The 26,361-nt window shown below is 38.6% G+C and overlaps 1 protein-coding gene across 2 annotated transcripts in view; it reads left to right on the forward strand.

The window, feature by feature from the left end:
- FBXL4 (F-box and leucine rich repeat protein 4) overlaps positions 1-22,480 on the forward strand; it is a 77,020-nt gene extending 54,540 nt beyond the window's left edge. For both annotated transcript variants that reach the window (XM_086316379.1, XM_086316380.1), the window contains exons 7-9: positions 13,469-13,540; positions 16,205-16,517; positions 21,923-22,480. In XM_086316379.1, coding sequence (XP_086172505.1) covers positions 13,469-13,540; positions 16,205-16,517; positions 21,923-22,086 — 549 coding nt within the window. In that variant the 3' untranslated portion in view covers positions 22,087-22,480. The remainder of the gene's footprint in view (positions 1-13,468; positions 13,541-16,204; positions 16,518-21,922) is intronic.
- Positions 22,481-26,361: the final 3,881 nt, after the last annotated feature.

Here is a 26,361-nt window from a genome sequence, read left to right on the forward strand (position 1 = left end):
TTTAACTTTAAGAAGAAATGTAGCTTAGTTCATTATTAAGTAAACCTTCAGAAAGAAAAGTAGGGTAAAAACTAATAAATTATATAACTTGCTAGGCATCTTACATCTGGGTTGATTTGTAAAAACGTTTCCCATGATATGCTTTTGAAATGTTACAAATTCACATCATCTAAGTGTGAGGGAATCATTAAATAGTCTACAATTTTCTTCAATTTACCTCCAGAAGCTGATAGTATATGATTATATATTTCATAAAAAGTTTGATTTTATAGAGATTGAGAAGATTTCATAGCTCAAGACTGGAGACCTTATACATATGTATCCAAGTCTAAATAGCATCAACTCTGCTTCCCCCAGTCACTTAAACATAGATGTGAAATCACTGTATGATTTCATTAAGTAAAATTTGGTTTGTACCATATGTTACTACCTATTAAAGTTTGTTTTTATTAATCCAGCTGCCAAAAGACCATAAAATCATTTTTAAATTTATTCTAGATGATTTTTCTGACATTTAGTACATAGAAAAAATTATAAAATTGATTTTCGTTGATCTGCATTGGACTTACAATAAAATAAAAAATAATCTCATTTTAGTGATACAAATGGCAAAATTCAAAATGGAGAAAAACCTACCCAGGCAGTGTTGACTTTTAACAGCTTCCCAGCTCTGTATTCAGTGCTCTCTGCCTATACTTTATTTACATCTGTTATCTTGTCATTCTCGGGATCTGCATCAGACTCCCCTATAGGCACTAAGTGACTCAGAGGAATAAAGGGAAAAGACAACACAATCAACTGGTCTCTTTTAAAACAAACCAAAGTGACAACACTGGTAATCGTATCAATCTGTAAGCACCTCCCTTGTTACTTAAGCAAAACATTATGGGCTTCCCTGGTAGCTCAGATGGTTAAGAATCTGCCTGCAATTTGGGAGACTTGGGTTTGATCCCTGGGTCAGGAAAATCCCCTGGAGAAGGGAATGCAGCCCACTCCAGTTTTCTTGTCTGGAGAATTCCATGGAGAGAGGAGCCTGGTGGGCTATTCTCATGGGGTCACAGTTGGACAATGGCACCCCACTCCAGTACTCTTGCCTGGAAAATCCCGTGGACGGAGGAGCCTGGTAGGCTGCAGTCCATGGTGTTGCTAAGAGTCGGACACGACTGACCGACTTCACTTTCACTTTTCACTTCCATGCCTTGGAGAAGGAAATGGCAACCCGATCCAGTGTTCTTGCCTGGAGAATCCCAGGGATGGGGGAGCCTGGTAGGCTGCCGTCTATGGGGTCACACAGAGTCAGACACGACTGAAGCGACTTAGCAGCAGCAGCAGGGTCAGAATTGCCCTATATGCTGGTAGGTAGAGCCTGGTATGCTGATGTGGCACTTCCCTGAGCCAGTGGTGAAACAGTGGGTCCAGAGCACTACGCTTCTCTCTACCTGACAGATTTTACCAACAAGACCTGCTGCAGTGACCACTGAGCCTCATGTATAACCTTGTTAGAAACTGGGGTTGTATCACAATGCATTTTGTGTGTACTGTCTGATTGCTGCTTTGGTAGTCAATTAAAATGAAAGCAACCTTAAAACAAGCCCCAAGTGTCATTTTGAAACCCAGCCTTTTATGCCCTGGCCTAGTTCATTAAGATTTTTCTCCCCAGCTCCACTGCTTTTGATTATACCATAGCTAGTACCCTACTGTGGAGAAGGCAATGGCAACCCACTCTTGCCTGGAAAATCCCATGGACGGAGGAGCCTGGTGGGCTGCAGTCCATGGGGTCGTGGAGAGTCGGACACAACTGAGCGACTTCACTTTCACTTTTCACTTTCATGCATTGGAGGAGGAAATGGCAACCCACTCCAGTGTTCTTGCCTGGAGAATCCCAGGGACGGGGAGCCTGGTGGGCTGCCGTCTATGGGGTCGCACAGAGTCGGACACGACTGAAGCGACTTAGCAGCAGCAGCAGCAGCAGCAGCAGTACCCTACTGTGAGAAGAAACAGCAGTAAGATCTTTAGCAGACTTTAACTATGGTTAAAACTGCTCAGCAGCAAGTTCTGGGTATCTGATTCAGACATTATTTTATAATGTAAAAATTGGGAAGATATTTGTTTTTTAGTCTGTATCAGAGACCCACATCATAAAACAGTTCTCTTGGTTTTCCCACTTTAAAGATTTATGTGCTTGAGAAAGTCACTTATACTAAGCTGAAAGTTTACCTTTTAAAAAATTTACCCTATCACATAGGCTATTGAGAAGACCAAATTAGATCGTACTTGTAAATAACATCACACTGTAAATTAGATAGACTTGTGTACATGTGAAAATGATAGTATAGATTTTTTCAGCATAATCCTACAAATTATTCCCAACTTTGTGAAGTATTCTTATAGATCCTCCTAAATAGGAATATCTTTTCCATCATGTGCTATGGGAGAAGGCAATGGCACCCCACTCCAGTACTCTTGCCTGGAAAATCCCATGGATGGAAGATCCTGGTAGGCTGCAGTCCATAAGGTCGCTAAGAGTCGGACACCACTGAGGGACTTCACTTTCACTTTTCGCTTTCATGCATTGGGGAAGAAAATGGCAACCCACTCCAGTACTCTTGCCTGGAGAATCCCAGGGATGGGGGAGCCTGGTGGGCTGCCGTCTATGGGGTTGCACAGAGTCGGACACAACTGAAGTGACTTAGCAGCAGCAGCATGTGCTATGAGGGACTTAGGTTAAATTACTGCTTTCATGCTTCTGATCTGTTTCTGGTAAAAGGAAAGTACATTCCTAACTATAAACTCCATAATGAGAGGGATCATGTTTGACTGTTTATGTCTTTACAGCTAGTATGTAGAACATTGTCTGGTATTCACTATAGTGAATATATATAGTAGATACTTGGTAAACCTGTGTTGAATGAATGAGTGATAGCTCTTGCTTGTCAATTTCTCTTTTCTTTGTTCGATAAGTTCATAAGCATCAGATAAGTTTGTCTTTCTACAGAATAACCACATCAGCTAAGCAGATGGATGGGAGATCTACAACTTGGAAAACTTGTAAAAAATTTTTTTGAACTTGTATTTGTTCAGAATTTTTAGCTCTAAAAAAAGATAGTGAAATATATTTCTATTTGTTTTGTTTATTTTATCAGATCTTTTTCCTTCCTTAGATATGTTTAGGATTGTGATGAAAAATTACTTCATCAGAGATGGCAAGTGTTTTTTTAAAACATCAAAAAAAAAAAAGAGAGAGAAAAAATCATTAGATAATCTCTTTTCAGAGTTACGGGTATATATACATTGATTGAATTTCAGTAGATGCAGGGCTGTAACTGTATGCCTGATGAAAAGATAGTGCAAAGGGATGGAGAACAGAAATGACCCATATGCTGAGGTTAAGACCCTGTTTAATGCGTGATCTCAGAATAACTAGTGAAACGAGTGGTTAAATGCAGTAATTTTCTTTTTACTGAATTTGGTAGGTCCTTGATGATTGTATAGGCAAGACTTAAGGCAAAAGATGGGGACAAACATGAAGAAGACTTTAATTGTAGGTAGTTTCTTCTACCATTAATGACAAGGAAGTTAGGATAGTAGAGTGAGATATGTAAGATTGGAAAGATTTTTAAGTTCTTTTTGTTCTTTTTATCTCTATTCACAGGATTCTTGTTACTTATGATAAACATTAATTACAAGTCCTTCTTTAGCCATACATGATGATATATTTTTGTGAGAGAGAGCTGTAGAAATTTAACTCATGAAATAGACTCTTAAATATTTACAAGGAAAGAGCTTTTATTTTGAAATAATTTTAGACTTACGAAAAGTTGCATACAAAATAGATTGCTCTACTTTATGCATATTTTTTCCTGAACCATTTGAAAGTAATAAAGATATAACTCTCCTTTACCCCTAAAGGGGCATATATCTGCAACTATTCTTAAATACTTGTTCCATGGGCTGAATTGTGTCTCCCCGAAATTTATTATGTTGAAGTCCTGACCCCTAGTACCTCATAATATGACGGTATTTGGAGATAGGGTCTTTCAAGGGATGATTAAGTTAAATGAGGTCATTAGGGCGGGGCCTAATCCAATATGAGTGGTCTCCTTATGAGCAGAGATTAGGTCACAGACACACAGAGGGGAGACCATATGAAAGCACCAAAAGTAAATGGCAGGTTTCAAGCCAAGAGGAGAGGCCTGAGAAGAAATTAGCCCTGCTAACACCTCGATCTCAGACGTCTAGCCTCCAGAATTGTGAAAAAATTAATCTCTGTTGTTTAAGTTACCCAGTCTACAGCATTTTGTCATGACAGTTCTAGCAAACTAATACAACTTGTACAGGATAGCTTTTTAACATACTGCACAAAAAGTGACTTCAAGAGAAGGCCTTCACATTGTCTAAAGCAATCTGGATTAGTGTTAGGAGTTTCAACCTATTTACTTTTTCTTTGTTTTGGGGGAAAAAATATCTGGAGTTGGGGGTGAGTTGGGGTGTGCAGGTTGCTCAGTAAGAATGTCATTCTGTTGCTTAGCAGCAGACAAGAGAACCAAGAGTGTTTTTTTAAAAGTTGGAGTTATAAATGGAACACCTGCATCCAGTTTTGATTGCCTCGCTTCAAGAATGATAGAGCATAAATTGAAAGAATTTGAAGAAGTGAAAAAACTGATTATAGGTTTTGTAGGGGACTAGTATATGACAGTGACCCGTAAGTGTGGTACAGCAACTGTTTACCTGGCTCACTGCGCTGGGACAACAGTTTCAAGGGCCCCACTGCCTTCATCTTCATGGACTAGAGGACAAACAAAAGCAGTTAATCTTTACTTCTGTTGAATATAAAAACTCACTTCCTGTTTTCTTTTTTCTGTGCTGGTTTATATATAAGTAAAATGTGTACCACTCCCATCTGTTGATGAGAGCACCTGGGCTTTCCTACAGAAGAAGCATGTCTTTTGAAAATAGTATGATTTGATTTAGTGCCATGAATTTGCTTTCTGACACATAGATAATGATGTTCTTCTGGCTGCATTCTTACTTGATTTAAAGAACACATTTATGTATATTGGTAAGTAGAGCACACATGGCCTTTATATTGTTTATTTATTTTTAAAAGCTTTTGGCCAAGTCACAGGACTGTGGGATCTTAGCTGCCTGACCAGGGATCGAACCTAGACCTCCTGCAGTGGAAGTGTGCAGAGCCTTAACCACTGGACGGCATGGAAAGTCCCTGATCTTTCTTTTAGTAGAGCGAGTGCAGCTAACAAACTCAGGAGGAGGAATGGCCTCTTGCCAAAACCAGTGCTGATTACTAACTGAGATCAAGAGGAACACTTGAAGTAGGAAGAACCTACTTTGGTCACTTCTGTTGACTAATACAGGCTGTTGTTAGCTGTATCTAAAATGCAGTCCATTTTAAACAGCTTCATTTAGCTAGATAACATGTAAACCGTGGAAACAGTGTCAGACTTTATTTTTGGGGGCTCCAAAATCACTGCAGATGGTGATTGCAGCCATTAAATTAAAAGATGCTTACTCCTTGGAAGGAATGTTATGACCAACGTAGATAGCATATTCAAAAGCAGAGACATTACTTTGCCAACAAAGGTTTGTCTAGTCAAGGCTATGGTTTTTCCAGTGGTCATGTATGGATGTGAGAGTTGGACTGTGAAGAAAGCTGAGTGTCAAAGAATTGATGCTTTTGAACTGTGGTGTTGGAGAAGACTCTTGAGAGTCCCTTGGACTGCAAGGAGATCCAACCAGTCCATCCTAAAGGAGATCAATCCTGGGTGTTCATTGGAAGGACTGACGCTAAAGCTGAAACTCCAATACTTTGGCCACCTCATGCAAAGAGTTGACTCATTGGAAAAGACCCTGATGCTGGGAGGGATTGGGGGCAGGAGGAGAAGGGGATGACAGAGGATGAGATGGCTGGATGGCATCACTGACTCGATGGACATGAGTTTGGGTGAACTCCGGGAGTTGGTGATGGACAGGGAGGCCTGGCGTGCTGCGATTCATGGGGTCGCAGAGTTGGACATGACTGAGCAACTGAACTGCACTGAACTGAAAACAAAAGATATTAATAATTATTTGTTTTTAAACAGAATCAAGAATTAAGATTTAAATAACTTCTCGTATATTATATTCCAAAACTAACAAACTTTTTAAAGTCCTTAATATAGGTCTCCAGGAAAGAATTTGTCTATACTTCTTTTCTATCTTGGATGGGTTTATAGAAGTGCCAGGGGAAATATGAGGCTTTTGGTGGAGGTGAGTGTTTGTGACCTGTGTGATTGGCTATGATTCAGCTACAGTGAGAAGCCTTTTGGCTTCTTGGGGGTCAGATTCGTTATCATCCACAATCATTACAGTAAGCAATATACCAGGTATAAGCAATCTACCTGGTAAGGACACATTTGTTAGAGACGGCTGATTAACACACTCTTTCACTGTTAACACATCACAGGGGAAACCAAATTACAGTTATGAGACCTGTATAGTGAGTTTAGAATGAGAACCATGAGTGTTACTTATGTGACTTAAATGCTTCAAGACTTCAGCACAAAGCAGATCGATAACTTTCTCTTAACAGGAAGGAAAGGTATGCTTTTGGAAGAAGATAGTCTTTGGACACGTGTACCCTCTTCACCTGAGCATCATTTAGATGAACAATGTCAAGTGTTCATCTTGTGTGCTTCACCAAGTGTGCTTCAGACTTGTCTCCAGTGCTCTCTAAATAATCCAACCCTTAACCCTCAGATCAAAGCATTCTTTCTCTTAATGTAGGCAGTAAGGTTACAGCCCAGTTCAGCTGGTATGCAAAGTGCTATGACTTTTTGACTGTACATCTCTGCCATCATCCATCATGGGTTGATATGGAAAATGATTGGTTTAGTCATCTGTGACCAAAGATGTGTTCAACTGTATTATTATAGGAGAGATTCACTACCATGGTAAAAATAAACTCTGAAATGAGACTATCAGTTCAGTTCAGTTCAGTCGCCAGTTCAGTCGCTCAGTTGTGTCTGACTCTTTGCGACCCCATGAATCGCAGCACGCCAGGCCTCCCTGTCCATCACCAACTCCCGGAGTTCACTCAGACTCACGTCCATCGAGTCAGTGATGCCATCCAGCCATCTCATCCTCTGTCGTCCCCTTCTCCTCCTGCCCCCAATCCCTCCCAGCATCAGAGTCTTTTCCAATGAGTCAATTCTTTGCATGTGTGGCCAAAGTACTGGAGTTTCAGCTTTAGCATCATTCCTTCCAAAGAAAGGAATGGATCTCCTTCAGAATGGACTGGTTGGATCTCCTTGCAGTCCAAGGGACTCTCAAGAGTCTTCTCCAACACCACAGTTCAAAAGCATCAATTCTTCGGTGCTCAGCCTTCTTCACAGTCCAACTCTCACATCCATACATGACCACAGGAAAAACCATAGCCTTGACTAGACGGACCTTTATTGGCAAAGTAATGTCTCTGCTTTTGAATATGCTATCTAGGTTGGTCATAACTTTCCTTCCAAGGAGTAAGTGTTTTTTAATTTCATGGCTACAGGCACCATCTGCAGTGATTTTGGAGCCCCCAAAAATAAAGTCTGACACTTTTTCCGCTGTTTACCCATCTATTTCCCATGAAGTGATGGGACTGGATGCCATGATCTTCGTTTTCTGAATGTTGAGCTTTAAGCCAACTTTTTCACTCTCTACTTTCACTTTTATCAAGAGGCTTTTGAGTTCCTCTTCACTTTCTGCCATAAGGGTGGTGTCATCTGCATATCTGAGGTTATTGATATTTCTCCTGGCAATCTTGATTCCAGCTTGTGCTTCTTCCAGTCCAGCTTTTCTCATGATGTACTCTGCATATAAGTTAAATAAGCAGGGTGACAATATACAGCCTTGACGTACTCCTTTTCCTATTTGGAACCAGTCTCTTGTTCCATGTCCAGTTCTAACTGTTGCTTCCTGACCTGCATAGATTTCTCAAGAGGCAGATCAGGTGGTCTGGTATTCCCATCTCTTTCAGAATTTTCCACAGTTTATTGTGATCCACACAGTCAAAGGCTTTGGCATAGTCGATAGAGCAGATAGATGTTTTACTGGAACCGTCTTGCTTTTTCCATGATCCAGCGGATGTTGGCAATTTGATCTCTGGTTCGTCTGCCTTTTCTAAAACCAGCTTGAACATCTGGAAGTTCACGGTTCACGTATTGCTGAAGCCTGGCTTGGAGAATTTTGAGCATTACTTTACTAGCGTGTGAGATGAGTGCAATTGTACGGTAGTTTGAGCATTCTTTGGCATTGCCTTTCTTTGGGATTGGAATGAAAACTGACCTTTTCCAGTCCTGTGGCCACTGCTGAGTTTTCCACATTTGCTGGCATATTGAGTGCAGCACTTTCACAGCATCATCTTTCAGGATTTGGAATAGCTCAACTGGAATTCCATCACCTCCACTAGCTTTGTTCGTAGTGATGCTTTCTAAGGCCCACTTGACTTCACATTCCAGGATGTCTGGCTCTAGGGCAAGGCAAATGTGTGTGATTTAGTCTTAGGTTTTGTTGTTTCACACACATTGGTTTTTAGAATTTGACTCTGGAAAAGGTCAGTTTTCATTCCAACCCTAAAGAAGGGCAGTACCAAAGAATGTTCAAACTACCACACAATTGCACTCATACTTGCAAGGTAATGCTCAAAATCCTTCAAGCTAACCTTCAGCAGAACGTGAACTGAGAAATTCCAGATGTACAAGCTGGATTTAGAAAATACAGAGGAACCAAAGATCAAATTGCCAGCATTCACTGGATTATACAGAAAGCAAGAGAATTCCAGAAAAACATGTGCTTCATTGACTATGTGAAAGCCTTTGACTGTGTGGATCACAACAAACTGGAAAATTCTCAAAGAGATGGAAATACCAGACCACCTTAGCTCTCCTAAGAAACCTGTATGAAGTTCAAGAAGAAACAGAATCTGACATGGAACGATGAACTGGTTCAAAATTGGAAAGGAGTATGACAAGACTCTATATTGTCACTCTGCTTATTTAACTCGCCCAAGATAGTTTCTTGGGCAAACTCTGGGAGATGGTGAGGGACAGGGAAGCCTGGTGTCCATGAAGTTGCAAAGAGTCAGACTCGCTGAGCGACTGAATAATGACATGATCTTGAACATTCTCTTTTTAGAGCTCAATCACAAGTCTAACTTTTCTACCACAATGTTGATCTTCAGGTTTAACCTATTAAAGACAATATTATTTTCAAGTTGTGGTTATGTATCAGTATATAAACTGTATCATATTATATATTTAAACAGTATAAAAGAAACAGTTTATAGTAGGTGATTTATACAAACATCTATAAAGTAATTGAATTTAAATATCCTAAATATAGTTAGTTTCAAGTACTTTAAATAGTTCTTAAAATACTTCAACTTTTAGTTTATATTTCCCTTACCCAAATTTATTGATATTGGAATGCTGGGCCCCCAAAAAATTAAATTAGAGAAAGAGAAATTCATACATGTATGTGTATCTTAAATTTCAATAATTGAGTTATTGTGTTCTTAGGATTTCTTTGGTGGTATTTCTTATGTAAATTTATAAATATTCATTAGTGAATACACTTTTCTAACATCTCATCTCATTACTTGTAGTTACTGCTCTGATGTGTTTGAAACATCATCAGTGAAAGCACATTTGTGATAAGGTGATGTCACTAGTCTATTTTAGTTAATGTATGTTTGTGATATATAGACTTGTTATCTGTTTCATTAATATGCTGTCTAGGAATCATGTTTTAGAGTAGGAAATACTGATTTAAAAAATTCTACCATCCTATATTAAGAGTGTTGTAAGTAAGGGTTGTATTCGTTATTAAAGATAAGCAACAATTTTTAACTGTAAAAAATTTTAATTGTAAGATGTATTAACTAGTTAAAATAATTATAAACCTATATTAATGTAAAATAGTGATCATAATATTGCAGATGTAGATTATATAAGGTCTCATTATATTATAAAATGTGCATGATGTATATATAATTGTTATTCTACTAAGCTCTAAATCTGGACTATCTAAAACTTATATGTGAGTATAATAAGCATCAGTTATCATTTTATTAAGTATTTTTGCTTAGCACTTTAGAAGTCTGGAAGAAAGGAGATTATGATAGGAGATTACTTTATGGATAGCATCACTTAAAAAAACCGTCAATGAAAATTTGAATTTCTATCTTCTTTCATCTTTTACATATGCTTTTTAAAACTTTTTATTTATTTATTTTTGGCTGTGCTAGGTCTCCATGGCTGCAGAGGCTCTGTCTAGTTTCCGTGAGCAGAGGCTCTTCTTCAGGGTGATGTGCAGGCTTCTCATTGCAGTGGTTTCTCTTGCTGCAGATCAGGCTCCAGAGTGCTAGGGCTTTAGTAGTTGTGGCATGTGGGCTCAGTATTTGGGACTCCTGGGTTCTAGAGCACAGGCTTAATAGTTGTGGTGCAAGGGCTTCGTTGCTCCACGGCATGTGGGATCTTCCTGGACCAGGCAATGTACCAGTGTCTCCTTCACTGGCAGGCAGCTTCTTTCCCACAAGCCACCAGGGAATCCCTCCTTTATTTCTTAATAAATTTCCTTGTAACAAGTAGAGGCAGTAATAATTCCCTGTAACCTATAGTTATCCATTGGATTTTGAAGCTGCTGATCAAGGCCAGTAGGTAGATTTCAGGTAGAATGCAAAAGGATTCTTTCTTTATGAGTGGAAATCCTACTTACCAGGTGCCAGCATTCATCTAGAGCAGGGGTCCCCGACCTCTGGGATCTAATGCCTGATGATCTGAGGTAGAGCTGATGTAATAATAGAAATAAAGTGCACAATAAATATAGTGTACTTTAATCATCCCCAAACTGGTCCCCCCAACCCTGGTCCGTGGAAAAATTATCTTCCAGGAAACCTCTCACTGGTGCCTAAAAGGCTGGGGACTACTGACCTAGAGTATGGTTTGAAAATTCTGTAGAAGGAATTAACATGGATCCAGTCATTTCTTAGTAACTCCCTTCCACAGTGATTTAAATAACGTTGACCTTTGTTTAAAAATTGCAAACTCATTTGAAAATGAATCTGCTGCTTTGCATTATTAAAGCTACTAACTATTTAAATTGTATTTTAATTTTATAGAGCTACTCTTATGCTTATATTGAATTTTACAGGACTAACCAGCAGAATTTGTCAATTTGGGGACCTTAAAGGTATCTTAAATCTTTTAAATGAGAGGTTCATAAAATTGTTCAGTTTTTATTTCTGAATACCTTTTTTGTAGTACCCTTAATGTAGCTTTAATCCATCTGTTTGTGTGTTCTAGAAGTGTAGAAGTGCTTCAAATAGTCATTAAGGTAGAATTGTTTTCTTAAGTTGGAGGTGGGCCCGTTCATTCTGAGGATAGTAAATATTTTCGACCTTGCAGGCCATATGGTCTCTGTCTTAACTACTCAGCCCTGCTGCTGTAGAGTGAAAAGTTATAAACAATACAGAAAGAAATGGGTGTGCCTTGTTTCAACAAAACTTTATTTATAAAAACAGACAATAGGCCAATGAGCCGTGTTTCATCGACTCCCGCTCTAAATCATTGAGTCTGTGGTCTCTCTAAAATCAGGTCATTTTATGCCTGGAAGTGAAGAGGCAGTTTCTGCTTTTTGCTTTATCATCAATAGTAGTACTTTCATTCTGAATACTAATAGAATAGAGAAAAGAAAAGATACTAAAGATACTCTAGATTGGTTAACTGGATTTGGAGAGATTGCCGGCTGATCTATAGAGGTGTGCTCTATACCTGGGAAAGATTGAAAGCAGGAGAAGGGGACAACAGAGGATGAGATGGTTGGATGGCATCACTGACTCGATGGACATGAGTTTGAGCAAGCTCTGGGAGTTGGTGATGGACAGGGATGCCTGGTGTGCTACAGTCTATGGGGTTGCAGGGTCGGACACAACTGAGTGACCGACCTGAACTGATACCTGGGTATTCCCACAGTCTCTGGTTTATCATGAGCTCTGCTGGAGAAAGTCAGGAAACTGTTAACTTGTGCTTGCTCACCTCAGTGCTACCAGTCAACCGTTTTATTTATCTCTATTTGACTCCTTGTTACATTCCTCACAGCATCTCTTCCAAGGTCATTCTTATCCCCTCATAGCTTGGTATCAGCATTTGATCTCTCATCTCTTATTTAGGAAAGATGTGTGGTATCATTCAATATGAATCTCTTATGTTCTATGTTAGTTCCTTTTTTAAGGTAGGAATGAAAAATGATCATTTTTATCTACAATTAAATGAAGTTTTAATTCTCAATTTAATATGCAGACTGTGTAAGTTATTGTAAAATATTTGCCTAAATAAGTAGAATTAGCTGTGAACAGTGAAGGAACTCAGCCATACATGTACATGTATCCATTCTCCCCCAAACACCCCTCCCATCCAGGCTGCCACATAACATTAGGCAGAGTTCCATTACTATTCAGTAGGTCTTTGTTGGTAATCCATTTTAAATATAGCACTGCTTTTTTTTTTTTTTTTGGTTTTGTAACACTTGAAATAGATTAAACAGAAGTTAAATACTATCATTTTAATTTTGTTAGATGTTATTTATTTAGCTCAAATATTTAGAAAGTTTGCCACGTTTGAGTAGTAGTTTTTTTTTAGTTTATAAAAGAAAAAACTAGTAATCTGAATGTTTTGCATTGTTTTAAAATTTGTCACAGTGGGCATGTAATCAAGTGAGATTTTGATTGTTTAGAGATGTTTCAGGAACCATGATTATGTAGCAGTCTCACACACCTTTGGGTTTCTTTAGTGGTGAGACTGTTTTCACTGCCCAGGATGGATGGGCTGAAATGGCAGGAACATGACTAGAAAGCTCACGTTATATACGTTTCAGTCAGCATGTTGCTAGTGACAGGTGCTCGATGGTTGTTGGGATCCTTGTCAACAAAGAGAATCCTTTGACATTAAAGTCACTGGCTCCATCCTGATTTGGGGTGGCTATTGGCAGTTCCATCAGGCTGCAGCTGATCAGTGAATGTCAAAGCTGTGCTGTTCTACACTGTCACCAGCTCTCGGTGTGTGTGTGTGTGTGTGTGTGTGTTTTAGGAGGGATGGTTTGGCTTATCTTGTTATTTCGTCTTCACCAGGCTTTCAAATTGCTTACCTTTGGGAAATGCACTGAGAGGTCATAGGGAATATAAGTGTCTTTAGGACATGCAAAATCATATACAGAGTGACGACTTATGTGGAGACGAGTAATGATTACCTTGACTCCAAGCCAATCAATGGTGTGAACACCTGGGGACTCATTAAATGGCATTTGTGGTGTCTGTAACTGAGGTTTTGAGCTCTGTTTCAGGAAAAGCAGTGACAGCCCCTAATGTCTAATTGACCTCTTTGTTTCACTTTCTTTCTTTTTCCTTATTTGCGTCTGATGTGGGTCCCAATGGCAGCAAACAGCCCTGCTCAGCATTTTGAACTTCTGTTCAGACCTTCAGCACCTCAGTTTGGGTAGTTGTGTCATGGTAAGTATTGGAAAATTATTTTTTCTTCCCATAGGTGAATTTTATCCTGACTCACCCCACACCCACCCGCAGCTTTTCAGATTTATGGTTAACAACTGTGCACCCCACTTTCAAACATTTTTCTTAAATTGAAGAGTTTGTCTTTGAAACATGGACATTACTTATCTGTGAGAACAAGGAGAGAAGTATAGTGTGGTGTAAAGTGGGTGGTTCTGCCTCAAGTAATATGTTATCTCAGACAAGCTATTTACCTGTCTGGGCTTCTTTACAAAATAGTGCATCAGTCATACCCAAAGGCCAGTAGTTTGGTAACTTTTTCACGAGGCTAATTTTAGTTTTTGAGATCTGAGATTATTTCCTGGAAATGTTGATGATAGTAGATAATTTCATTTTGTTTGCTCCTGTGTTTGTTTTAGTGCCCTTATTGAGTAAGATAAAATGATGGCCACAAGCCTATGTTGATGCTCACATATTTTTTGAAGCGTCACTGGTCTATGAAATCCAAAAGTCTAGGGACTCTTGGAATAAATAATCTTGAGATTTAAAATTGTAGTTTACATGCCATTAAAAGAGTTCATGGCATGAATTAAATGTTTTTCAACTAAATGGCATGGTTAGTAGATAGTGCTGACACTTAAGGGACAGCAGAGCCCTTGGTGTGTGTATGTATGTGTGTTCTGTGTACGTGTGTGTGCATACACACTCAAAGGAAATGCATCTCCCAGTGTAACTAACTGTAGAGCAACCTATTCCTTTTTATTTTCATTTCCTGCTCCTGCCCCCGCCTCCACGCACACACTCAAAGCCGACTCAGGAAATCCTAAATCATTCCAGTTTTTCATCCACTTATTAGGAAGACCTTAATAAGCAGGATGAAGGTAATGGCACCCCACTCCAGTACTCTTGCCTGGAAAATCCCATGGATGGAGGAGCTTGGTGGGCTGCAGTCCATGGGGTTTCTAAGAGTTGGACATGACTGAGTGACTTCACTTTCACTTTTCACTTTCATCCATTGGAGAAAGAAATGGCAACCCACTCCAGTATTCTTGCCTGGAGAATCCCAGGGACTGGGAAGTCTGGTAGGCTGCCCTCTATGGGGTCGCACAGAGTCGGACACGACCGAAGCGACTTAGCAGCAGCAGCAACAACAGCAGGAAGCCATTTCATGGGCTTCTGTTGGGTCCTTCTAGTTTCTCTTCTACATGAGCTCAGTGACATTCCGTGGCACTTTCTGTGACAACACACCAGCCAGTTACTGTCACTTGGATCTTTGCCTATTGTTAGCCCGCCTTCTTTAGAGTGGTAAGGACCCTGTTTTAACTTTGGCTACAGGTTTCTGCCTGTTAATTACCTCCCCATAAAGTAGAGCAGCATTCTCTAGAAAAACAGGCCTCTGATCACAGGCACTTTAGAGTTGGAATTATGTATGTTTATAGTTGGAATTAGGTGTAGTAGCAGGCAACATTTTCCAAAGTTGACCTATGGAACGTTAGTCTTAAAAGATATTCAATTTAGAAAATTGTGTATCTATGAGAAAGAGTAGGGCAGATAGGAATTCTGGGTCAAAATTAGGAAACAATGCTCCTATATCCTCGTCCTGACATTTTCAATAGTATTTCCTACAATAGACAGTTTGCCTTTTCTTAAGCCAGTATTTTCTAGCTTTACCTGACACTGAACCTGTTTTTCCATATCACATCTATGAACATGTCCCACTCACTCCCAGAGACCCCGGCAGCCGCTACTCCCTCCTTCAACCCCTGCCACTGTACTCACTGTCATAGCACCTTGTTTGTTATTTTACTTATCACTCTCTGAATTTATTTTGCTCACTTATCTGTCTGTATGTCTTTCCAAGGAATGTGAACATGGTATTTTTTTTTTTTTGGTTCACTGTTGTTGCTGATATCTGGAGTAGTGCTGGCACATTGTAGATGAAACTATGAATAAAGAAATAAAAGGAAGTAATCATTGGAAATGTTTGCTGTTTCATTTCCTTTTGATGTCTGGTGATAATGCCAATACCTGATTATAACAAAAGCAAATAAAACTCTTAAAAGAATCTGTTTAAAGAAACATCATTAAAACAGTCAAAGTCCATGAACAATGTTTAATTCTTGATTAGTAGAAGCTTATCCCATGATCATGAGTTAAATCACTAGACACCTCTGGTAACTGACAACAGCTAATGTATCACCATCTAAATTATTTTCAGGTTGCATTTTCAGTCTCCAAGGACCTCATGTAACCAAAACTAGTATCCTTATTAGTACTATCAACATATTCACTTACTATTTTAGAGCCTATCAAAGTACAGGCCTTTCTCAGGGAGATCTTACATTCCTATCAAAGCGGCAACAGCACTGTCAGAATGGGAGGCATACACGAAATAATCCTGAGGATTTCAGGCTGCCTTTGGATTTAATTCATTAACATCCTGTCTGGAATTCTTTTAAGTGGCTTTTTAAGGACGTGATTACTCTTGCTGTTTTATGAAACAGCGGCCGCTCTGGGAGATGAGCGAGCAGATCTGTATTAACCTCAATGTGGGGATGTTTACATGGAAGCAAACAACAGGAGGTGATTAAGGATGTTTGAACATGCTCCAGACAGTTTCTGTTTCTGAGCATAGTATGGGAAAGACTGAAATTACTTGATTTCCAGATTGAAGACTACGACGTGACAGCTAGCATGATAGGAGCCAAGTGTAAAAAACTCCGGACTCTGGATCTGTGGAGGTGTAAGAACATCACTGAGAGTGGGATAGCCGAACTGGCTTCTGGGTGTCCGCTTCTGGAGGAACTTGACCTCGGCTGGTGCCCTACTCTGCAGAGCAGCACCGGGTGCTTTGCCAGACTGGCACGCCAGCTTCCAAACTTGCAGAAACTCTTTCTAACGGCTAACAGGTCGGTGTGTGACACAGACATCGAAGAACTGGCCAGTAATTGTACCAGATTACGCCAACTGGACATATTAGGTAAGGTGCAGTCTGTAAGTTTTGTTTTAAAGCCTTGACATAAAAGCTAATCTCAGACATTTTATAAAGAAAAAAAAAATCTTGGATGCAATCAAAATGTTGTCTTGATAATTATAACTGTCCTTAAGTAAGAGAGGGAGGGCAATAACAGAATTTTATCACTGAACTTATCAGAAAGCTCTGAATAATCCTTAGTTCTTGGTCTAGTGAGAAGAATGAGAGTTTGGATGAGCCGTGTTCTCCATTTTTATTGACAGATAAGAAATAATCCGTTTGTGTAATGAATTCAAGACACACACACAGCTTCTTGATGTTAAATTCTTGATTAAAGAATACGGTCTCTATCCCTGATGACTGTGCTTTTAGGAGTAGTTCTACCCTAAGGCAGAGCTATTGAAAATCCTTCCCAGTTCTGGGATTCCTTGTGTCTTTATTGCAATTTACAGCCAGAAACTGTGTGATATTTTGTTACTTCTGATGTTGGCCAGAATTGCTAGGATGCCACAGTTATAATTGCCCACACAGTTGTGAACCCAAAACACTTGCACTGTGTTTCTGGTAATCTATTAATACTAATAGAGTAGTCCTTGAAGTGCTAGTTATATCTTTTCCTGTTTATTCAACATTTAACCAAAGGGAAACCTGAAGATTTTCAGCACTGGTGTTTCTGGTTTCACTTAAAATCTCTCCACAGTCCAGGCTTATGGTACCTTTGTAGGTATTGCTTATATAGTCACATGTTACTTATCAAAGTTACTTATAAGGCAGAAATTGTTTCTTAAAAACTTAGGAATGGAAAATTAAGCATATGGGATTAATAGTTACAAACTAAGCAACAAAGATATATATATGCTAGAATTATATCCAGTATCTTATAATAACTTATAATGGAATATAATCTTCAAAAATTACTGAATCATTATACCATATACCTGAAACTAATACAATATTATAAATCAACTATACTTCAGTAAAAGTAAATACATTTTTAAAAATCAGTAAAAAAACAGTTGATTAAAAAAAATTTAGGAAAAACTTCTTGTTTATTATATACACACTTTGGGCTAGATTCTTCGTCTGTGTTATATTCTCCTTCATCTTCATAGCTCAGAAAGCTGGATATCATTTGTCTTTTCATAGTTGAGGGTGCTGGAGCCAGCAGTTGACATGTAGCAGAGCAAGGGTCAAGCACAAGGATTTTGACCCCAGGATCAGTACTGTCTTTTCAAAACACCACGCCCGCTTAACTTGCTTGTTTCTTTTCCTGCGTATTCACATTCTCCCTTGAATTAGCCTAGACTTTTTTATAAGATAAATATTTTGGAATTTTCAAAAAAAAGTCAGTCACAGGGACAATGAGAAAAAGCAGCCAAAGGCCTTTAAAAATAATCATGCTGTGGTGGATTCATGTTGATGTATGGTAAAACCAATACAATATTGTAAAGTAATTAGCCTCCAATTAAAATAAATAAATTTATATTAAAAAAAATAATAATCATGAATTCCATCAGGCTTCACTTCAGAGGATGGTGCCAGTGTTGTTTAAAATCTATTTTACAGTTTCCCATCCAAAAAAACCCTCAAATAAACCCTGAAACATACACTAGAGATGGAGAGTAGCCAGTATCTGAAAGAGATGCAACCAAACTACAAAGACACAAGTAACACTGATCCCAAAACAAAGCACAGTTGTTATGGACCATGGGTTCTGTTGTCAGATAGTGTAAGTTTGGTCTATGAATGTATGATTTACTTGACGGAGACATAAAAGAAACACAGGTAAGAAGTATCATGACTTCTTTTGAAATATTTGTGACTTGTATGAGCAAGGGAGTATCATTATTTATTTTGCTGAGTATAATTATATAATTTTCAATGGAAGATGACCATCATGCAAATATATTGGAGCATCTTATTTCAAATATAAAGAGCACAGTAAAAGAATATCACTAATAATAACTAATAATGTTAACACCAAAGTGACTGTATGCTTTATACTGTTCTGAGCATATTTTAACTTATTTAATCATCATCATAACCTCATGAGGTATTAATAGATATATTAGCCACAGAGGAGAAAACAGGTGGAAACAGGTTAAATGATTTGTCCGGGGCTCCTGACTAGTAAGGAATCTGGACTTGAACCAGAGTCTCTGCTTCTAACCACTGTGCTGTATTTTTATTGTTTTTTGGTTTCTTTTCACCATTTAGTGTTAGACTCCTTATTGTTTTCTTTTAAAAGGGATTCTTAGTTAAACCATGCTGATATTCATTATTTTATTTGTCATTTTGTGATTAGCACATATGAATGTTAAGCGGCATAACTTCTTCATACTAAACGTACTTATCTATCAGTACAAAGCTGAATAAGATAGAGTACCTGTCTTCAGAGAGTTGATAACCTAGCAAGAAGGAATAAAACAGGCATATAAATAACTGTAATGCAAGCTAGAAGCAAGTCCATCTTGATGAGGCTCAAAGCAAAGAGAAATATATATATATTTATATATATATCAGAGACATGGAATCAGAGAAATATGGATGATCAGAGAAATAAGGAAAGGCTAATTCAAAAGGCTAATAGGGGACTGCCCTGGTGGTCCAGTGGTTGAGAATCCGTCTGTCAATGCAGGGGACACTGGTTCGATCCCTGGTCCAGGAAGATCCCACAGGCTGCGGGGCAGATGAGCCCATGTGCCACAACTACTGAAGCCCAGTTGTCTTAGAGCCCATGCTCTGCAAGAAGAGAAGCCATTGCAGTGAGAAACCCACGTGCTACAACTAGAGAGTAGCCCCTACTTGCTGCAACTAGAGAAAACCCGTGCTTAGCAACAAAGATCCAGCATAGCCCAAAATAAATAAATATATAAAATAAAAATTTTTTAAAGGCTAATAGGTATTTTAAAGATAGACTTAAAAAATGAGCAGGAAATTGGGGGAGGAGGGCATTTTAGGCAGAAAGAATAGCATGAAGCAAAAGCAGAGGAGTTGAAGTCACAAGACTATCTTTAGAGAATAGGCAGTCTTATTTGATCTAAAATGTTGGTATAATGGAGAGTAACATGGGGAGTTTTGAACACCAGGATGAGGAATCTGCACAAAATTAAACAAGGAAGAGCTCTTACTGGGCTTCAGTTAGGGGTATGAGTGATGTATTTAGAGCTATGTTTTAGGAATCCTTACCTGGAAGTGAGTAGTAGGTGACTTGGAGAAGGAAGAGATCAAAATCAGAGAGATTGGCTGCAATAATCCATCTAAGGAGGGTCTACACCAGGGCGATGGCATTGGGAAATTAGCCAGCACCCCTTCATCCTTTTGTTGAGTACACACCTATTGAGCATATACTGTTTGGCCTTGTTCTCAACACTGGAGATACTCAGTGCCCTGAAAGAGCAAGCTGCCTGAAAACAGGACTGTGTCCTAAGGAGACAACAGAACAACAGCAGAGAGTGCCCTGGAAGAATACGACAGGGGACACCAGCCCAGTTAAACGTTCAGTCTCTGACTTCCTTCCCTGAAATTCTCTTGGGCTTTAGGAGCTCTGAATTTATCAGGAAAGTCTTCCCTAGTGGCTCAGTGGTAAAGAATCCAAGCTGCAATGCAGGAAACACAGGTTTGATCCCTGGGTCCAGAAGATCCCTTGGAGGACGAAATGGCAACCCACTCCAGTATTCTTGCCTGGGGAATCTGATGGACAGAGGAGTCTGGCGGGCTACAGTCCATGGGGTCACAAAAGAGTTGGACATGACTTAGTAACTGAACAACAACAGTTTATCAGGAAACTCAGATTCAAATGACCAAGACTGGCAAATAGACAATGGTCACAACCCTGGGTGAAAAACTTCACAGGCTTCGGTGAAGTTTTCTGATCTTATATAACGAAATCCCCATCAGGATAGCTTACAGTATAGTGTTAATCTCTCAGTTGTGTCTGACTCTTTGTGACCCCTTGGACTGTAGCCCACCAGACTCTTCTGTCCATGGAATTCTCCAGGCATGAATACTGGAGTGGGTAGCCATTCCCTTCTCCAGGGAATCTGCCCCACCCAATCTCCCACATCGCAGGCAGATTCTTTACCGTCTGAGCCACCAACTAAAGCATATGAAAAAGACAATTATCATGAAGATACAGGTATCCATCTCAGATCCCTTGGGTAGAAGCTGGCTGTGGTCAGACCTCAGAAGGGACTGAAAACCCTCAAAAGTCGAGGGACCTTTTTCTCTTTTTCCTTCCTTCTCCTGTCTTGCCTGCTGAGGCCCCCGTCCCCCATGCCCTCCCTCTGCTGCCTTAGGCGCTGTGTCTGCATCTCCCTCTGGTCTTGCTTTGTTCTTCTTTTGTCATGCTGGCCATCTCTGCTTCTCTGGGTACACATGGCCAAATATAGCAATCCTGACCCAGTTTTCCATGTCTTTAGTTCAAGAGATTGAGTGGGCACTGGAGACTTTACTGAATCCCAATTCTGAATTCCCAGGAGGATCTGCATTGGTTTGTCACAGGGTTGGTTACAGTCAGGATCGCAGTATAGTCACAGCTTCTAGAGTCTGTGGCAGGAAGGGGAGGAGATAGGATTTCTCAGAGCAAAAGGCATAGACTACTGTTTCAGAAACTTTAATCCACATCCCACGAATGTATACGCAATACCATTGTGGGTTGTTGTTTTTTTTTTTCCCTCTCTAGAAAACCTGTAGTTACTACACATGACATCTTAGAGCCTAGTCATATTTGGTATATATTGAGTACCTGCCATGTATCGGGTGCTTTACATGATTTATATGATTTATATTCCATCTGAATACCCCATAATCACTTCAAATTTATTATGAGCTAAATAGTACTCATCAGCCATCATTTGTCTTCCAGTCATGCCATCTTATACTTACTGTAAAACTTACCAAGTTGTATTGTACTTATTTGCTTTCAACTCTGGTCAATGAGTTCTTTAAGGCAGGTACATGTCTTACTCATCTTTGTATCTCCAGTGCCCTGAGACAGAAGTTTCTACAGGGTAGTCGCTCAGTAATTGCACTGCATGGAATTAGAGGTTGAATCATTGTAAGTATTGAGGCCTGATTTGACCCACGGGTTCAGGAAAATGAGATGTGCAAACAGTTTTGAACTGGGGTGAACAGAAATAGGAAAGTCTGGAGGAGCTGATTGGAAAGGGTAGGAGGTAGGAATGAAAATCAAATGGGTAGGTTATTGATGAAATTCAGGTCCTAGATTGACCAGCTTGGCTGGAAAAAATTTTTTTACAGGACAATTTCAACATTAAGTCTTTTAAGAAATGTTTTTAATTTTTAAAAGGCTATTTTAAATGTATTTTAAATAATTAGCAAAAGGAACTCTTCATCAGGATATTATATAAATGTTGTGTAATGTTTTGTTTTGTATTGTTTTTAAACAGGAACAAGAATGGTAAGTCCGGCATCCTTAAGAAAACTCCTGGAATCCTGCAAAGATCTCTCCTTACTTGATGTGTCCTTCTGTTCTCAGATTGATAATAGAGCTGTGCTGGAACTCAGTGCGAGCTTTCCGAAAGTGTTCATAAAAAAGAGCTTTACCCAGTGACTTCATACATGTCCTGTAATAAAATGAATGTGCTTTTGTAGGATTTTGTTTTGGGGTTGGTTTTGTTTAGTTTTTATAATGGTGGGCATGTCTTAATGTCCCATTAAGACATTTGTGGATTTTAAAGAAAAATGTGGAATTGTCCCTTAAATCACTGCATCAATGATTTAAACAAATGTTTTCACAAAATAATGTAAGCACTTTCCTTCAAGAATATTTGAGTGGCTCATATTATTTTTATCTTTGGTTAATCAGTGGTATAATGCTTTAGTCAGTAACTACATGTTTGATAAAAGTAATATGGAAACATTTTAACTTATTTTGAAAGGAGCACTTTGGACAATAAAGTATCATGATATTTATGCAAAAATAAAATTAATTTTTCACACCTCCATGTAAGGATGCCTTATTAATAATGAGTCTTATGACCTGGCCAGTATTCTGTTTGGTATGTACAAAATTGTCAGAGTTGTTTGAAAGAAGAATCTTATTTTTCATCTGTTAAGGTTATTTTTTAAGTTGATGTACTAATTATTCAAGTTGAAAGTTTTTAGTTTCTCCACTTTTCTGATATATTTATCTATTTTACTGTTGGATAGTAAGAGTATAAAAAGATGGGCAAAGATAAGAACAAGAGGTCCTAAATGAAATAATTTTACAACTGCTCAGCAGATGCCTTAAAAATTTGCCAGAGGGAAAGGTTTAAGTCATCTGAATTATATGTGGATTTTATTTATTTGTTTTTTCTGTGCCCCAGCACCTTAAATAATCAGAAACCAGCTATAGTGGAGGAAACAAAGAAAAGAAACATTGTTTTGTTAATTGTAAATTGATTTAGTTCTGCTGCTAAGAAAGTAGACAGAAAATATTTTGTGGAATGAAAAAGCAGGGCTGTTCCAAATACCAAACTAATATTAAATGTTTACTGTAACAAAATTTATTTTCCCACACAGGGCAGAGTGTTAATTTCCAATATCCACACATCCTAGAGTGATCCTATAGAACTCTGCTGTCCAACACAGCAGCCACTAGCCACATGTGGCTGTTTTATTTAACTTGAATTTAATTAAAAATTCCATTCCTAGGTTGTACTAGCCACATTTCAAGTGTTCAGTAGTTCCCTGAGGCTAGTGGTTATCATGTTGGACAGCACTACTCTATAATTTCTTGTTATAAGATGTAGTCATTTAAGAAGAAGCATATTTGGGTTAAAAATTAGCATAGTTAATATATATCTCTAGGAAATTTTTGAAGATAATCTCAATAGTATGTATAGGAAAGCATTTTTACCCCTACCAGAGTTCTTAAGCTAGTGAATTTATACATGTGGGAAAAAAAGTAGGCATTCAGTAAATAGTTGTTGAATGAATAAGAATATATTATTGAATTCAGCCATATGTCAAATTTTAAAATTATAAATTACAAGTAGTACTGTGCCTATTCTTTTATAGAATATAAAGAATGTAGTATGTGACATTTAAAATATTAAAATAGTAATCCAGTCTCCTCCACATAAGAAACCATTGTATGAGAGTTGCTGTCCTTTTGATACGCCCCACATCTTCTGTTTGATGGCAGAAGCAAAGGGCAGTAAGAAAAGGGCTTGCTTATTCTCCATTACTATCTTCAAGCACTTGCTTTTCACTCAGGAATGTATGTAAGCATCTTAAATGTCTTTTCCAGTGGAGGATGGGATTTATAATTTGACTACCAACTGGGTGAAGTAGTGCTTTTCTGTTAAGCTAACAGCTATCATTGAATTAATACTTCCTGTGAGGCACTGTTTCCTGTGGATTGCATTTATAACTCATTTAGTCTTCATAATAACCCTGTATGATAGATATCATTGGTTACTCCCATTTACAGGCGAGGAAACTAAGACAAAGAAAGATCAAAGAACTTATCTCATGACCATAGCTGCTACTGGCAGAGCCAAGCATACACACTCAAGCAATCTGGCCTTAGATACTGTACGGTCAGTCTGTGCTTTAAAAGTGTCCAGGTGAGGCATCTGGTTCTAGGGCAGAGGTTGACAAACATTTTCTGTAAAGACCTGGATACTGAATATTTCAGGCAGTATTTCAGGCAGACTTGGAGACTGAATACTGTGGGCTAAGAGGCAAAAACTTGAGATTATTTTGTAAGTACATATGTAACTAAAGAGAAAATGAATTTCCACAAAATTTTTATTGACAGAATTCAAAACATAAAAATAATTGAAGTTTTCTGTATTGTAGTTCTACTAACTGAAAGAAATACTTTGGAGGAGGGTAACGTTTCACTTATTTGGACTCAGTGTTAATATTTACTGTCATCAAAATAGAAAAAAATTGATTGTACATATTCATCTGTTAATGTTCATCTGCAGTAAGATTTTACATATTTTGTCTTTGAAAATATCTTTTCATATAGATAAGGATTGCCAAATACATTAATCCATGAGAATATGATTTTCATGGAGCAGATTTATCACTTGGAAGGCATTAATAGAATTTCATTAGGTTCTTTCTTCCCTTGATATTTTCCTTTCAGGATATTACATTGCAGATTATTCACTTCCCGACTCACTTCCTGATTGAAGTTTAGGTGGAAGTTCCTCAATTGCACAATTGAATAGATTTTGACAAGTAGGTGTTTTCTTTATACTTACATTCAGAGATCCAGAAAACACTGCCAGACCTCCTGTTGGAACTCAGAAAATACATCTGCTGCAAATTCATGTGAGAATGGAGCTCCTGTCATTTGTCTTACCTTTCCATAGCACAGGAAGTAATAAAGCAGCTCTGTGTTAACTTTAGGATTCGGTGTTAGTTGTCATCAGTATTACTTTGTTGTATTAAGTTTCATGTAGAAGCACTCTTTTGGTGGTTTCACCTCCAGAGCTTCTGATTCAGTTGTTGTTGTTTAGTCACTAAGTGGTGTCTGACTCTTTGTGACCCCACGGACTGTAGCCTGCAAGGCTTCTCTGCCCATGGGATTTCTCAGGCAAGAATACTGTAGTGTGTTGCCATTTCCTTCTCCAGGAAATCTTCCTGACCCAGGGATGAAACCCACATCTCCTGCGTTGTCTGGCAGATTCTTTAACACTGAGCCACCTGGGAAGCCTTCTGATTCAGTAGAATTTGCGTTTATAATACTAGTTACGCATTGCTGCTCTTGCTGCTCTTGCCTGGAAAATCCCATGGATGGTAGAGCCTGGTAGGCTGCAGTCCATGGGGTCAGTAAGAGTCGGACATGACTGAGAGACTTCACTTTCATGCATTGGAGAAGGAAATGGCAACCCACTCCAGTGTTCTTGCCTGGAGAATCCCAGGGATGGCAGAGCCTGGTGGGCTGCCATCTATGGAGTCACACAGAGTCGGACATGACTGAAGCGACTTAGCAGCAGCTCCTGCTGCTCTGAGAGCCACGCTTTGAGAAACACTGCTCTACAGTTCTCCTTAAGTCTGAATTTTTCCCTTAATCCCAGTGAATCCAATATAGTGGGAATAACTATTGTCATATTGTTGTGCACTGTTTGAATTTTTGGTTGAATTCTTTACAAAACATTATCAAGCCTGCAACAAAAGCTAAATTCCAAAGCCATTCAGTATTCTGTAATAGTGGTTGAGGGCATTTCTTCTAGTTCAGAAAAATCTCAGTATCAGCTCTGATCTCAAAAACTCACAATAAAACTACCACTGTTTAGCTAACTGTTGTATGAGAGGACAAATAAGGATACTCAGCTTCTTTATCTGATGAAAAATAGCAGAACTAATGATGGTTAGATGAAGTTTTCCACTGACATTGCTATTCCAGTAGCACAATAACACAATATTAAATCATATATATTTCATGAAGTACTTGTTGATGAATAATACAGTAAACAATTATAGGTTTTAAACTGCATTTTCACAAGCTTTGTAAATTTGACCAACTAAACCTTTTGTTTTCTGCTTTAGGTTATTCTGATTCTACTTTAGGTTATACTGAATTCATATTTTCTTAACTTCCTAGAAAATATTCTTGTCTGTAATTGTTCCATGCAGACCACTCATAGAAACCAACTCTTCAGTCACTTCAACCTTGGCATTGACTCATCAAATAAATAATGATAACTTGGCAGTATCAGTAACATCTGTTGACATGTCAAGAGCCAAGGAGAACCACTCAGAATCATTTGCTTTGGTTTTGTATTGACTAATGATGTTGTTCCCAGTGTTCTCAATTCTTTGGTCCAAAAGGCTAATTTATTAGTCTTAAGCAGGTTTACTTTGGACACATTTCTTCAGCTGA

This window comes from Bos grunniens, chromosome 9 (genome assembly GCF_055505025.1).
Source record: "Bos grunniens cultivar Pamir isolate PY7600 chromosome 9, Bosgru_T2T1.0, whole genome shotgun sequence".
Classification (NCBI taxonomy): domain Eukaryota; kingdom Metazoa; phylum Chordata; class Mammalia; order Artiodactyla; family Bovidae; genus Bos; species Bos grunniens.